This window comes from Bactrocera neohumeralis, chromosome 6, assembly GCF_024586455.1.
Source record: "Bactrocera neohumeralis isolate Rockhampton chromosome 6, APGP_CSIRO_Bneo_wtdbg2-racon-allhic-juicebox.fasta_v2, whole genome shotgun sequence".
NCBI lineage: Eukaryota > Metazoa > Arthropoda > Insecta > Diptera > Tephritidae > Bactrocera > Bactrocera neohumeralis.
In genome coordinates this window covers 17,358,321-17,374,875 of record NC_065923.1, presented here as the reverse complement: position 1 = coordinate 17,374,875, position 16,555 = coordinate 17,358,321, and the positions used below count along the sequence as shown (strand labels likewise).

Below are 16,555 nucleotides of genomic sequence, written 5' to 3'. Positions count from 1 at the left end.
TCAAATGAAATATCTTACATTTTCTCTGGTTTATTTTTGGTTTATTTCAATGACAAAAACAAAATCGTATTTAATGCAAAAATATATATTATTATCTTGCAGAACGACTTCGTCATCTCGCTAGTGAATTTCGCCAACACCCTCAACAGTTACGGCTTAAGCGATACCGAAATCGGTCTGTTCTCCGCCATGGTATTGCTCGCCTCCGATCGTTCCGGCCTCGCTGAACCGAAAATGATTTCACGATCACGCGAACGCGTCGCCGAAGCACTGCGTGTACAACTCGTCCGCTCACGTGCCGGCTCCACACAAGCGCTACAACTGATGCCAGCACTCGAGGCTAAAATACCCGAATTACGCTCGTTGGGCGCCAAGCATTTCTCACATTTAGACTGGTTACGAATGAATTGGACTAAACTGCGATTGCCACCACTCTTCGCCGAGATATTCGATATACCCAAGACAGAGGATGATCTGTGAAGGACGAACGAATAGACTGTGACGCAAGATAATCCAAAAGGAAACGGGAAAACATACACGAAGCGTAATAAGGATAAACGTTATGAAAATGAAATTGCCGCAAAAGACGAAAATACATAAAGAACGAAGTGGAAGAGAGAAAGAGCAAAGAAAGGGACAGCAAAGTATAAGGTTTTGTGTGTAGAGCCGCTGTGGAGCTATGGGGGCGCAATGGACCAAACACACAGTTTGCAAAAAGAGATTTATGTATGTGAAAATAAGAAGAAAAACAACAACAACAAATAACGATATGATTACTATACGTTTTCTAAACCTAGCGTGAATAGTTCTTAAGCAACAGAAAACATATTTACATATTTAATTTATATATGATGGAACAAAGTGAAAATTATTATATGGAAAAAGTAATAATAATACAAATTGTTTATATAATTTTAAAAATTAATCGTAGAACGATTAGCTTATAGGTTTTTCTGCTACTTACTAAAAAAAACATAAAAATAAAAAATTAAAAAAAAAATGTTTTGTTGTTTTATAAGAAATATTTTAGCAGAAACTCTTTCATAATTTGTGTTTTATAAAAAATAGATACCAGTTTTAGCTATACATACATACATTTATATACATAAATAATTTTAGTAAAGTGAAAAATCATTATTTACAAGCTTACTTACATACATACAAACAAACATCACGTGATCATGCCACAGACAAATGTAACATTGCAATATCAGCAAAAAAAGCAAGAAAAATAAAAAATAACCTTAAATATTTAAAATTTAAATGAAAAACTCTAAGCATTTAAGGTCAAGAAAGCATTATAAATAATAATGAATATTAGAAACTTAGCTACATGTGTAGTAAAACGCATAAATTCAACACTGACAAAACATAACTAAATAATGGAAATTTAGCCGTGAACAAATAAAATAAGCATTCATACATATATGCAAAAACTCATTAAAAAAACACTAAATTCGAAAATCTAAAAAAAAAATAAGAAGAGCGCTAAATAAATAAAAAAACGTATTTATTTGACAAAAAAATTAAACACGCTGAGAGGAATAAATTTATCGAATGTTACGCAATATTTTTGTTTTAAACATTTGTTGCTGCATACACATGTACATATGTATATCATGCTGGCAGTTTATATGAATAAATTCAAAAATTGTACACTAGCTAACAAATAATTTTAAAATTTGTTATTTGCTCTTGAACTTTTGTAAAAAGTGGAGAAAACATTTTCATTTTTAATGTAACATGAAGATATTTTTTATCATTGATACACTTGCCTAGCAGTTAATTTTACTTAAAATCGTCACATACGATCGTAAATTAAAGAACAAAACAACAACTATAAATCTCAATTGTTAAAACTGTTACACTTTAAACATACATGCATACATCTATAATATATGTAGCATTAGCGAGTATATTAGCAAACTTAGCGCCCATCTCAACTCTAACGAAAAAATAAATAAATATTGAAAAGCAAAAAACAAAACACTACGCGAACAAAAATAAATAACGAAACAAATGTAAATAAGTGCACGAATAATTAACGTAGTAGAAATAAATTACATAATGCCACAACACGAATTCCTGCGCATAAAACTCCGCTCATAAAAATAAACCACAACTGCTTACAAGATTATATGGCACATACTCGTATGAAAACATTAGTGGTAGCAATAACAAATACACATATTTTATACCAGCCACTTGCGTTTCGCGCGAGCGTTTTCAATTTCAAAATATTATTTTCATTAACGTTAAAGCTACAAGATTTTAATTAGCACTAAATAAAAATTCACTATGTACACTCAAAGTCATATATAGAGTTATACGAGTATATATAATCCAATAGAATTTCTTGACAAATCATACACTAAGTAACAGCGTCGTCTGCCTTCATTACTCACAAACTCGTAAAAAATATTTATTTCATTGCGTCTCATTAAAAATGTTGTCAAAATTGTAGACCTAAATGTATTTTCATTGAACACTTTATAATGAACTTAAGGTTTCACCTCAACTGCAACATAATTTTCACTTTTTTTGTTGCATACAACACTAACATGCATATGAACATTTGAGTTGAGGTTCTCCTTTCGACATCTTCCAATTCATGAATGCGTTGACTTTCATAACTGACCTAGCCTTAATAATAATGTACATATATAATGTTTAAAATAAATATATTAATCTATAAATGTGTGTGTTAATCAGCACATAAACGTATTTCACTCATTAAATATACATACATACGTGCATACATGTATAAATATATGACCATTTTATAAATCAGCAATATGCATAAATATGTTCATCTGCAGTAAATATATACATATATCATATATCATTTTCGTCCTTCTCATTTAAATGTTTTTAAACTATAAGTGCCCTGTAGTTTTTGTTTGTTTATTTTTTTTTTTTTTGTTTTATAGAAATATTTAAGCATAATTTTAATGAATTCTACATTAAGGCCTGAGTATATGTATATGTAAGTGGCAATCACAGCAACAACACTGCGCATTAATTATTATTTTGTTTGTATTAAATATTTTTTTATACATTATATGAAAAGAAAAATGAGAAACACAACAAACTACGTTAATTCTATGTTTTACTTTTGCAATTTTAAATAGTTAAAAGTGAATACAAGCAAACGACTACAAAACATTATTAGTTATGTAGATATACATTTTTTTCTAAATAAAACTTAAACTTTTATTACACAAAAACCATCACTTCGTTCTGTTTTATTTTCAATATTAAACGTTGTAATTAATTTGTTGCAAGATCATTTCATTTGAATTGGTATTTTTATGTCACTCGGCAGGTGTAATTATTTAAAGCTTATTTTAAATATTGGCTGCGCGAAAATCAAAATCAACTTAAACGCAAGAAAATATATTCATTATATAGATTAATTTTTGTTTGATTAATATATTATAGATGCCTGCAAAGGATCAGTTTTCTACAAGCCAACTGTGGCAATGTGACTCTTAAATATTCTTGCGAAACTGCAGGTATCCCTACGCAGCAGATGATTCAGCAATTAACAGAGCATGTTTAATAGCTTTTTGTTTTTTACAATATACAATGCATTGTAAATTTGAAAATTTTCTGTAAATAATAAAAATGCCAAGAGCTACAAAAAATAAATTCAACTTAACTGTCACAAAAGCTAACTCAAACAGCTGTGTATAAACCTTCATTGTCAGTTACGCGTTGCCAAAATGTTGCAAAAATTGTGCATCCGTCTACACAGATAGTTTGTCTCGTCAATTAAAATTCTCGTCTTGTTCACTGAAAATTTACAAATAAAACTATTTGTTGTTGCACTACCAATAAAATAATGCAAATTCGAAAATGAAAAGTAATTCAACTTTATTTTCATATTAACGCATTTCCCTGCAGCAAAGCACTGGCATGTAAACTTCGTATTATCATGAGCAATTAGTTGGCAAAGCCAAATGCAACTTTGAAGGAAGCCGTTAGTTTTCTTTAATGTACTTGACAAAGTGGAAAAATTTGCAAATTATTCAGGTGCTTAAGTTGGAAATCATTTAATGTTATATTTAACAAAATTCATTAGTGCAAATTGTTATAAGATGTTTTTAATCGCTGTTGTTACAAAAACAACTCGTTTGGTGCAAAATATTGTTTTTCTGGTGCTCTATTTTTTGTGTATTAAAGTGTGTGAGGCACGCTTCCCAAAATTTCGCACCACAGCGCGGAATAACCTAAAAAGTGTTGAAAGTTGTGTCACTTCAGTCATAATATACTAAAAAGTATATTAAAATATTACAAATTGTTATAAGGAGTGAATTGAGTGTAGTTCACTATTACCTTATATATACCTGATAAAGCCTCATTACCGGAAAAAGTCTTTAGCGGATCCGCTGCGCAATTTTATTATTAGAGTTCCGGTTGTGTGCTGTGGTGTTTTTTTTTAATATTTTTCAGATATATACATCTACATAGAGACATAAAATCGGTTAAAATTGAAGCAAATGTAAGTAAATTTGTGTCTATTCATTTATATATTACATTTATATTCATTCGCACTAAATAATATTGAAGCGCATACATTTCTTATCCTCGAGACGATGATCTAGCAGTTTTTAAGCATTTCCCTTAATATATATATGACACTCTAAACAACAAATTATGAAACCGAAATTAGTACACTTCCATTCCTTATCATCCCTTAATAATCTTGTTTTTCATAGTTAGTTGAGTCATGAAGATTAAAAAGATTTCCCTCTTTTAACATCTCTAAGACCAGGTAAATTAAGCGAACCCACATCTGTAGGTTTATAGACTCATTATAGAATTTCATCATCAGCTGCAATTCCGTAAGATAATCAAATGTAAACTGTGTAAAAATCCATTATAAGTAACCTAATCACTTGGTAGTAAATAACTTTCTGCCTTTCATTTTGCCTTTATTCAGAGTAAATCATAAAGTACAATTTGCTATATGTGTATGTGTTTAAATCGTAAATTTTTAGATAAAACCTTTGCATTAGCAGTATGAAAAAATTAAGTGACAGACTAAGTAGTTTTATATAAGAATTTATTTCTAAATATTTAAAAGTATCGCAAATTAAAATTACTTTAAGATAAAATTAACGTTTAGGTCAAACACATTAAATATAAAAACAGGGAGTGTACCTAGGTACATACATTTGTAGGAGCCATATAGCTTTTAAATATTTATTAATGTCACAAGTAAGGCATGACTTGCATATACTGAGTAGGCTGCTGTATTAAAAATTCGATTGCCATCCATTTTGTTTTAGTTTTATGTTTTAAACATATAATACAAAATAAAGCAGTGCACGCAATATGGACTTTAAAAATATTTATGTGAATCGAATCACCTCTAAAAAGTAAACTAATATTTTTAGTGCAATCCAATTATTATTTAAAAAATTTTTTGTGGGATCTTGAAAACACGGAATTTGTGTACATAAGTGTTTTTTTGTGATTTTAAATAGAATGAAACCAACTCAATTTCCATTGATTAAATCCCTTATACTTGTTAAAAGCATTTTTGTGTTTGAATGCCTTAATAATTTTTCATTCTTAGTTTCATACGCAAATTATAGCTCTAACAAGATAATTTTCCGTAATTAAAAAACAAAAGTTACTTAAGAAAAATTTACATTTATACAGTGATGACAATGAATGATCATGTACGGTATACTATGTAGTTGCGCAACTGTAGTTATACTAAAAACAACAACATATAAAAGTGTCAAATTTTTCAATTTTTTATGAAAATTCCAGTAAAATGTGTGAAAACAGCACATAAAAGTAGAGTTTAAGATAAAATCTAGTTATAGAAGATGTGTTCTAGATCTACTTACATACATACATACATACTAAATTGTGTATTAGATATGAAAATGTCGATATATGTATGTATGTACATTTTGGCAGTGATTATATACACATACACACTGTTATATGAGTATGTATGTATATCAAAACATAATCGATTTTATGGCATAACTTAAAAACTTAACAAAAATATGCATCTATAAGTATGTAATATACCAATAATATATATATTACATGGTATATGAGAATGTATGCATTTATGGTCATACATTTAGAAATATATAGCACAAATCACTTAACGCGTTTCCTTAATTATTTAAGTGGGTTTACATATGAAGATGAATTTTAAATAACACAAATATACACATAATTTAAAATATTGCTCTTCTTCCTAACAAAACAAAAAAACAAATGAACTCAACATTTTCAAATGTATTTTATGAGGCAATGTAAGGTTTTGCAGTACTATTCTAATCTACTTATCTAATTAAATAATAAGTAAATTAAATGCTTATGTACAACATTTGCAAGTACATATATACTATTATATATGAATGTAAATTTAAACTACTCTTCGCTTTTGCTGTGAAAACCAAAAATAAATAAATAATTAAATGTTTACTCGATCTTGAAGTAGTTCAATTTACTCTTTTTAACTATTTATGAATAGATAACAAAAGAGATAATACACTTAAGCGTTAAACATACATACATGTATGCTATATGCATACACACAGACATAATTTATTTACAAATATGAAAAAAGTGCAGGTGCAGCATTTCTAATAGAATATAATGTAGTAGTTTACTAACAGCAATAAATAAGATAAATGAAATTATAATGATAATAGTGGGAGCTACTTCAGAAATATAATAAAAAAACGTAAAAAATAACAATTATATAAACGATTTGCTGATTTTAAACCCATGAAACGTAAACTAAATTATATTCCACAAATTTCTTTAATTCTGAAAATTTAAAAATATTTAGTTAAATATATTGAAATATATATCGGCGTACATGCATACATACCCACATATGTAGAGATAATAATAAACATGGTGAAATTAAAAATGTGAGAGAATATATAATATGAATATGAAAATAAAAATAAAAAACAACCTGTTTTATTGCTAGAAATTGTAAAGGTCATACTTTTTCTAAAATTTCTTTTAATGTTATTCGCGATTTAAATGAATGTTTATCTGCAAATATTTATCAAGTACTTGAACTTTCTACAAAATGACGACTACTTGATAGCTGCCAATTGAGGCATGGGCGTTATGCAAGCAAATAATTATGCACTCGGCATGCTAATTATTCACTTATACATGTATAAGTATGTACACAAGACGAAATACAATAATTAGCTGCCCTCACATTCACACAAACATGTTACAATCGGAAATAATGATGTGCAACTACAGTGCACCAACCCGTCCGACAGTTGGGTCTAAGTATCGGGATTTTATCCGGCCAAGGACTGTCAGCTCGGCATCATTCTGGAAATCACTTCAGTAATGTTTTCTGCCGCAACAGTAACAACAACAGCGTATCAATTTATAACGGAAAATTGTTTAATTTTTATAAACATTTATTTTAATTTTCAAAACAATTCGATACCAGCTAGTTCCCAGAGTTTGTAAAATATAACTAATTTTTCACATAAAAATATATGTACATATGTGGTATATGCAAATTACAGTAATTCTAGAACTACTAGCATCAATCAGCTGTGTTTTTGCTTCACCCTCACCCTTTTTAATATCATATGTGAGTATAAAATTAATCATCTCGTGGTTGTGGGCTGAATTGTGTCAGATGCTTTGCAAATTCTTGTGCCAATTCTTCACTGGATGCAGCCAAAATACGCCTTGACATAATATCGAATTTGCCGCCTGTGGTATCAATAACAACGCCACCTGCTTCCAGCACTAACAGTTCGCCAGCACATACGTCCCAAGCATGTACGCCAAATTCGAAATTGATATCGGCCGCGCCGAGCGCAACCATGCAGAGATTGAGGGCGGCAGCGCCCAACATGCGAAAACTGTTGAAAATAGATAATACAATAATACAAAATAAAATTGCAAAATTGAATTGCCAACATACCCGTGCACCTTTGGCACTATATTCTGGAAGTTTTCGAAAACGACTTTTAGCTTTTCCGTATCACGGGATGTACCAAATTCGGATGTAACTAAAGATTTGCCCAACTCCTTTTGGCCACTCACGTGTATACGACGTCCATTTAGATAAGCACCCTGTCCACGACGCGAACTGAAACGTTGGCCCAGCATTGGATTGAAAACAATACCAATTTCGGTGACTTTATTCACCTTCAAACCAATTGAAATGCATGAGTGTGGAAAGGAGTGCACGAAATTCATTGTGCCATCAACTGGATCAATTATCCAGGTGGGCGCATCTGTTAGCTTGTTTGGTGCGCCGCCAGCAGCGCTCTCCTCCTCCCCAATAAATCTGTAGTGAATTGATAATTTAATTATGAAGTACAAATTTCTCACCTTGAGATTAAAATGCTTACTTGTGGTCGGGAAATACATCTAGCAAACCATTTATCAACAGCTGTTCCACCTCTTTATCAGTGGCAGTGACCAAGTCAATATCGTTCGCCTTCTCTTCGAACTCTTGTCGTGTTTCATTACGTTTTGCCACCAACTGTTTAGAATCGTAAAAAATCAATATACATACATACATAAATGTGTGTATGCGTAAACATTTCAGTATAAACAATCATGAATGACATAATCATAAAATATTAGCACCCAATACAGCTTCTGGAAACTTACCGCACCAGCTTTGTCCACCAATTGTGAGACAACTTCAAAGCATTTATCCAAATCCACACTGCAATCACCCATTCTTATATTTTTACTTCTCCAAATGTAATCTGTGTGTATGAATTGACAGGATACGGAATTAAGCGCCGAATAAATGCACTGATAATTTGCAAAACGTTTAAGTAGAAAATAGGAACTGCGGAGCGACGCCGTTGAAAAGGACAGTGTCGATATGTTACTTCACAATTCCTCACAAATATTATCGGCCGGAATCTATATGTTTAATTTAATTAAGTAACAACCACGACAGCAGTAAAATGCAGCTTATGTGCACATTCGCAACGAACTAACGGAAATGTATAAGAAAACAAATTGCAAACGCTGGCGAACGGAAATATTCCACTATCGCCGGCAAAAATATGATAAAAAATATAAAGGGCTGTAAGTGTATTAGCGCTGCGTATGAGTGATAGGAGAGTTGCCATATTTGACTTCATTTATGACTTTTTATTTTTGTCACAAATTTGAATTTTCGAAAATTTCATTATACTAAACGTAAACTCAGGAATTATTAATTCATTATTCTCTTTATAAATTATTATATACAACGTTTTTAATTATATACACTAAATACATATGATAAGCTTATTGCAACAATTCTGAAGTATAACAGTGATCCTTCAAATGCGCTGCTGGTGCTTTCGTATTCAACCATGATTTCACTTTGCGAACCGCCGGTAGTGGAAATCCTCGATTATATAAGTAGTTATAGATTTTGTTGCTTTTGGTATATATAAACTTAGCTTGTTCTACATCGCTTATAGACCAATGTGTTCTGTTCATTTCAGACTTTAAGACATCTAACTGTTTTTTTGAAAAAATCTGTACTAATTTCGCCTCTATACTTGTCTTTTCAGTTTGCGCAGTTGTTACTTGTTTTTCCAATAATTTTAGTTCATAGCTATGTTTGCGCTTTATAAATTCTAATTCTTGTTTGGCCACAACGATTTCCCTCTGTTGCTTTTTATTTACTTTGCGTAACTCTTCAATTTCTTGTTGCTGTCTTTCTCTGCATATAAATATTAATTTTATATTTTTCAAATATATTTATTTTGTGCTGTACTTACAACTTCGTTTCTAAATCTTCAATCTCCTTAAACGGTGTTTTATACGTTTCAAAGAATGGCTCAAGCGATGTGGGTGTTTCGATAGCATTACTCATATCCAACAAAGGAACATCACTGTTTGTTAGATCAACGGTTTCTAAAGTTTCCATATTCGCTTCTTCGACCGGTACTATTTTAATATTTACCAAATTTTTAATTTACGATCTTACTAAATTAATAAAATTTGCATTACTTGCAGATTTATGTTCAGCATCATATTGTTTAATTAATTCGTTCACAATCCTTCTATTTTCTCTTTGCATTGATCTTTCTTTACGCTCGGGATTGCTTACCTCCACTTTGAAAATAGTTGGCACAACACCGCGCTTAAGTATGCGTTTTTTCGCAAAACCTAAGTTATTTTATTAAATTATAATTAATTTGCTTCAAAAAAATTATAAATAAACGATTTATACCCATTTCATACTCCACTCCGTTTTCGATGTCCTCCTTTTTAAAATGTTTCATGCATATGTAGCTCGTTCGCGCATTGAAAACTTTTTTGCGCCTACAGAATATCGCCCATTTCTTTGACAACTCTTCATTAACAGGGAAATTGAAGAAACTGCAAGATTCCTTTTGACAGCTTTGACTTGTACAATTTGAAACCGCACACTTCATTTCAGTTTTTTCTATGTAATTTAATGTTAAAAACTCAATAGAAAATTATATGAGCCTTCTGAGTTCAGGAAAATATTTGCTTTTATGACGTGCTAGGAACAGCTGATGTTGTCAAACTTATTACGACTGACTTGCACGAATGTAAATAAGCGAGAATGAGCAGTCGATTGCACGCGTTTATCGATAAATAGTTAATCAACCATTTAGCTTTTAAATAACTTCCTTTTTCACTTTAAATTTTTAAGTTTATGTGTTATTTGATTATATTTGTTGCATGTATTATTTATTTATAATTTATTTTTTACATGTTTTGTGAAGTTTGTTTTTATCGTGTTCATTAAAATACAGTGCTTGCGAAACCGATCAACTTGATGAGTTAATATTGACAACAGCATTCAAACTGTTGTTGATTCGCCTTCTCACTTTCGCCGGCCTTCCAACAGATGTTTTTCGGCTACCCAGAAAATACTTGGTCTAATACCGGAAGTCGTGAGCTGCTTGAGTCACATGTAAAATAATCGTTTCTGCCCACTCCAAAGTGGATGGCGCTCAGAGAACTTTCCTCACTTAGTTCACGCAAGGCCATCCTCCTTTAGAAAAATAAATGACATCCCTTTTGACAACTTTTGTTTACATTTTGCATTTTATTGCTCTCATATTTTCGGCTAAATGTTTATACATTAATTTACATACATATTTGCATATGCGTTAGTGTTGAATAACCATTATCATTATCATTATATTTTTTGCAACAATTAGACACTTTTTTTAAATAAATACTAAGTTTTTGAAATAACGAAATTGTTATTTCGTATACGTACATATGTATACGTATGTATGTATGTACATACATATATAGATTGGCTTGTCGGCTTGTTCTGTCACAGTTACAATTAATTTTAAATATTTTTCTTTAGCTCTACAGCCAGTTGAAACGAACAACAACAACAGCGTGTTTATGTCATAAATTAAGTTTTCAATAATATTCTTTAAACATGTAAATTTATATTAAAGTCATGAAACATGCCTTAGAACAAGTGTAAATTTAATCTACGTATAGCATTCTTCCGGGAGGGTTACAATGTGCTAAGTTTTCTTTTGATTTTCATTTTCGAAATTGCATACATTTAAAGTGTGTAAACAATATTTATTTGCTATATATTTGTAATAAACATTTTCATAATAAACAAGTGTAATTTGCGTGATATGTATTTGTTGCTTGCGAGTCTTTTGCAAATAGTTCTGCATCATTGCTAATGTAAATTCAACATAGTTGAACAGGTGTTTGCACCGTGCCAACGGCATGCCTAGTATGTACGAAGACAACACCAACAAACAGTCATTAATGGCCTCCCTCTTGAAAATCGTTTTTTTTTCTTTTAAAGCAGACAAAATGCTATACAAGTCTCTCTTATCCCTACTGATATGTTAAATAATCACAACTTACAGCCTAACGGATATGTATGCATGTACGTACATGTTTTTGTGTGCTTGCGGTTACAGCCAAGTCAACTTTATTTTTTCACTAATTCACCTGTTGCAATTAGGAAGCCACAAGTTTTTATATCCTGCTCCAAAATAAATACATATGTATGAGCTTGTTTATGTATATTTAGTAATATACATATAAGTATATACATAGTATGTATATTTATACATTCTAAATACTTGTGGATGGCTTTATTTGCAGTTTATAGTATATTTTTTCATGCGACTTTTTTTTCTTACACAAGTAATATACGATTTATGCTGAATAATGCTCTTTAAAGTGGTACCTTAAAAGAAACAGGGCGTCTCTGTTAGTTAACATTAAAAAATAAATTTATAACTAATTGTTATGTATTTTTAGCATAAGCAACAATGTGTCCTTTGCAGAAAACAAAAAATAAATCTATGTAAAGGAAATTGCGCATACATACGAGTATTGAACGAACCATCTCATAAGTTAATTTTATTTTTACATTGAAAGAAATAAATATTTAAATTTTTTTTTTAATTTTCTAATAAATATCAAGTCTCATAATTTGTTTAAATTTTATTTCTTTCATATTGATGACTTTTTCAAATGTTTTCGATTACAGTAATCGACTTTTTTAATGTTTAAATAAACTTTTCAGGGAAAATATTATTTCAAAATAATATTGTGAGCAAACATTGATTGCAAAGGGTACACTTACATACATAGTGTTAAATTAAAAAAAATCGATTTTTTTTAATTTTTTAATCGGTTTTTCGAATAGCTGTTGATTTGCAGCCTTATAAAGTGTAGACATTCAGCTCTATAAGTTTATCTTTAAAGCGTTACGAGCGTTTTTCACGGCCGAATAAACACCTATTTTCAGCAATTGTGAAAAACTTCAATAAGATCGATTCACTAGTTTTAGAGAAACCGTGAGCACCAGCTTTGAAAACGATGTTTAGAGAATAACACGATCAAAGATTGAAGTAGGCAACTGGTCTAGCTAGACGGTGCGCTCTTTCAAAGGTTCTATCTCCTACACTTTTATTGCGATGGCTTTGAAACCGGTCTAACCTGGTTCTACTTTCTTCCGCTCTTCTATAGATATATACTATCTTCTACACTTTAATTGCGGTTGCTTTGAAACTTTGCGAAAATATTCTAGACATATCATGGTATTTAAAAAAAAATATATCAAAAATAGGATTTTTTTGAAATTTCAAAACCAAAATTTTCTTAAATACAAATTTATTTAAGCATAACTCGGAGACTAATAATCCGATCACTATCAAATTTCCCCCCATACAATGACCTACAAGTTTTTGATCTGTTCGAAAATCGAGAACTTGTATCGAAAATATCTTGCTCTGCAATATTTTTGGATTGTTTTGACTTCAGAGTGAACTTTTCGAAATTGTATAATGACAATATTGCATATGATATCGATAATATTTTGAATATTTATCTTTTTTGAAACGATTTATAAATCTTTTTAAAATTTTTTAAGTTTTGAAAGCATGTTAATTATAAATAAATATTATTTTAAAACTTTTTATATTTCATATTTTTATTAGACAATTTTTATTAGTTTAATGAAATTTGTCACAATTAAATTAAAATCCTAAGATCATTTTCTGTGAATTAAAGTTTATAGAAAGATTGTACTGTACATTTTAAATAGTTCCAAAATTTAATGTTATCGATAAATATAATCGATTACAGCAATCAATTTAAAGCGTATCGAATCTGTTATTTTTAATTTCAACATTCTAGTAAATTAGAATTAATAATGATATATTTAAAATTTAGTATGGGAAACCAATTTTAATCGATATATTATCGATATTTTATAGATTAAAATATTTATCGATTTTTATCGATTCAAATATTCTTTATTAACTTTTAATCACAATATTTAAATGTTTAAAACAACATTAAAAATCGTAAAATCTGTATTTATCGATAATTAAATATCGCAAATATAATTATAATATTGGCATACATATGAATGTACATATGTATGTATATAAAGTTTATTAATTACAAATATAAAATTGTCCTAAAAGAGGATTGTAAATTAAAAATGAGAAACAAGGTAAGCAATTATTTACTAGCTATCGAAAATATACTTCTAAACGAGCACAACCGAGCACTTTTGCTATATTCCAACGGGTTTTTTATAACACAACAACAAAATATGAGAGACTGTGTACAAATTTTTGCAAATTATGTATTAAAATAAATATTTATTAAATTCATTTTTTTTTTCATTTTATAATACCGAAAATTTTAATTTGAAAAAATTTAAAATTTCGAAACCCAAATACCGATATAATATTTAAAAACTAATATTAATTAAATAATACCTAAAAAATTAATACCAAAAATTGCATCAGAAAAAAAATTATTTAATTTATTAATTATTAGGATTTTTTTTAAATATTTTTTTTTTTAATTTTCAAATTATTGATCAAAGCAGCTTGAAAAATAAAAAAAATTAATCTCAAAATCGAATTAAAAATCAAATATTTCTAGGTGAAAAATTTAATTTTCAAATTTTGTAATTCCGATTTGGGAGTAAAAATTAAGTTTTAATACCAAAATTTTTAAAATTTAATTTTCAAATTTATTAATTAATTTAAATTTTTACCGATTTGAAAAACATAAAAAAATTTAATACCGTAAATTGGATTAAAATTTAAATATTGAGATTTAGTTCCAATTTTGGGATTGAAAATTAAATTTTCATGGCAAAATTTTAATTTTAATATTTAATCCGTTGTTTTGGGGCTAAATTTTTTTACATTTTTCAAACCGGTATTTTAATTGAAATACAATTTTTTGATAAAAAAATAAATGTTTAAAAAAATTCGCAAATATCGAATTAAAAATTGAACATCTTTAAAAATCGGTTTAAAACTTAAATGTCTTGAATTAAATATTAAATTTTCAATTTTTAATTTCGATTTTGAGATTTAAAATTTTAATTCAATTTGTTTAGACTATTTTTTTTTATAATAAGTTATAATATTGTAATAAAATTTTAATTGCCATTCCAAATTTTTAAAAATTAATTTTCAAATTATTAATAAATTAAAATACCGTTTCGAAAAAACCAAAAAAATCAATAGCGAAAATCGGATTAAAATTTAAATATACTATTTATTTGATATTTTTAATCCAATATTTGGTACTTCAAATTTGAAAATTATTTTTATTGTAAAATAGAAAAAAAAATTAATTCAATCACATTTTTAATACATAATTTGCAACTCTGTACCAAAATTTTTAAACAGTAAAAATCCATAACCTTGATTGTATATAATAATATGTAAAATGTAAATAAGCATTTTACTTACCTTCTATAGTATGTATGTCTATACACTCTAGGTGAGCCTGCCTTCAGTGTGTTATGAAAACTAAAAGTTTCGTGTTTATATGTTTTCTATTGTTTTTGTTTTGTTATGTATTTCTGATAATTCATACAAGTTCATACATGTCTAAACATAATAAAAATCTACATGACAATATATTTTAATATACATTTATATATTTTAAATTAATATATACGCATTTATCACATTAAAAATCTACAATGATTCCAAAGTAAAAAGCAATAATTCATAAAATGAAAATTAATTATAAGCGAAAAACGGGTGCATTCATGTCAACATGGTGTTATATTAAAAACTAATTGCTCAACATGCTTTCTATAAACCAATGCGCTAAAAACAAGTTGTACAGAAACTAGTTTAAAAACTACTTCCATATGTATTTCATATATGTATGTATGTATATGATATATAATATATTATTAAAATTAAGAATTCTGCAACAAACTGTCATACATTCATATGTTTGTATGTATGAGTGTATTTGTGGTGCATTTGGTTCCTTCTTTTACATTTGCCTTCGCCTTAAATTATATCTTCATTACTACATAATTACATACTTAGTTTTCAATGCTACAAATATACAGACATATTCTATATATCTTCACCTAAAATGCAAAATAAGGTAACATCACATTTCATAAGTTTACAGGCGAAGGAAAAACGATAAAATAGAAACCACTCATATTGAAAGTAAAATTTTGAGTTTCGGTTATAAAATGGTTATATATTGGTTATCATATTGAAAGAAAATCTGAATTTCGGTTATAAAATGGTTATATATTGGTTATCATACTGAAATAAAATTTGAGTTTCGGTTATAAAATGGTTATCTATTGGTTATTTTATCAGATAGCGATTTTCGATTTTTCTTGATGATACGTTTTGCATTTTAGGAGACGATATGTATGTGTATATAGTTCGCAAGCAAATTTTTTTTTAAATATACATATACTGGAATAGCGAGCTACAAATGTACATACAGTTGACGGGCGAATAACCAGGGAAGTTAAAAAATGATATCAAAATTTTATATGACCGTTTGAGGCAGGCAACACTGACTAAAACAATTTTTTTTAACAAACAAAACTTCTTGGATTGCAATTTTTTTGGTTACCAAAAATTTCTCTCAAACTTAGCACTTCAAAATATTTAAAAAATAGGATTTAGATTAACGAATTTGAGTCAAAGGAGGTTATAGAAAAGGTAATATCTGATAACTGTAGTGCGTTGAGAATATTCTACGGTTCAAATAGCTGGTATTGCGCTTCTTTGTC

The 16,555-nt window shown here is 28.8% G+C and overlaps 3 protein-coding genes across 3 annotated transcripts in view; 1 reads left to right on the top strand and 2 right to left on the bottom strand.

Annotated features, from left to right (window-relative positions):
* LOC126763478 (ecdysone-induced protein 78C) overlaps positions 1-5,326 on the top strand; it is a 188,984-nt gene extending 183,658 nt beyond the window's left edge. Inside the window, 1 exon segment of the mRNA XM_050481017.1 lies at positions 103-5,326. Coding sequence (XP_050336974.1) covers positions 103-480 — 378 coding nt within the window. The 3' untranslated portion in view covers positions 481-5,326.
* Positions 5,327-7,394: 2,068 nt separating this feature from the next.
* LOC126763481 (inositol monophosphatase 1) lies at positions 7,395-9,065 on the bottom strand. Its single transcript, XM_050481019.1, has 4 exons — positions 8,650-9,065; positions 8,385-8,518; positions 7,952-8,320; positions 7,395-7,889 (listed from the first exon to the last, which is right to left on the bottom strand). Exons 1-4 carry the CDS (start codon positions 8,719-8,721, stop codon positions 7,625-7,627), a joined length of 840 nt encoding a protein of 279 aa, XP_050336976.1. The 5' UTR covers positions 8,722-9,065; the 3' UTR covers positions 7,395-7,624.
* A 143-nt stretch (positions 9,066-9,208) lies between these two features.
* On the bottom strand, positions 9,209-10,547 carry LOC126763479 (uncharacterized). The gene is made up of 4 exons (XM_050481018.1): positions 10,223-10,547; positions 10,000-10,158; positions 9,768-9,936; positions 9,209-9,709 (listed from the first exon to the last, which is right to left on the bottom strand). Exons 1-4 carry the CDS (start codon positions 10,425-10,427, stop codon positions 9,286-9,288), a joined length of 957 nt encoding a protein of 318 aa, XP_050336975.1. The 5' UTR covers positions 10,428-10,547; the 3' UTR covers positions 9,209-9,285.
* Between the last annotated feature and the right edge of the window lie 6,008 nt (positions 10,548-16,555).

Excerpts from the sequence above, each read along its gene's own strand:
- LOC126763481 (XM_050481019.1), bottom strand. The coding sequence starts at position 8,721 with ATGGGTGATTGCAGTGTGGATTTGGATAAATGCTTTGAAGTTGTCTCA. Across the intron at positions 8,519-8,649 it reads TGGTGGACAAAGCTGGTGCG|TTGGTGGCAAAACGTAATGA; the intron begins GTAAGTTTCCAG and ends GATTCTAAACAG. Across the intron at positions 8,321-8,384 it reads GATGTATTTCCCGACCACAA|ATTTATTGGGGAGGAGGAGA; the intron begins GTAAGCATTTTA and ends AATTCACTACAG.
- LOC126763479 (XM_050481018.1), bottom strand. The coding sequence starts at position 10,427 with ATGAAGTGTGCGGTTTCAAATTGTACAAGTCAAAGCTGTCAAAAGGAA. Across the intron at positions 9,937-9,999 it reads TGCTGAACATAAATCTGCAA|TACCGGTCGAAGAAGCGAAT; the intron begins GTAATGCAAATT and ends ATATTAAAATAG. Across the intron at positions 9,710-9,767 it reads GAAGATTTAGAAACGAAGTT|AGAAAGACAGCAACAAGAAA; the intron begins GTAAGTACAGCA and ends ATTTATATGCAG.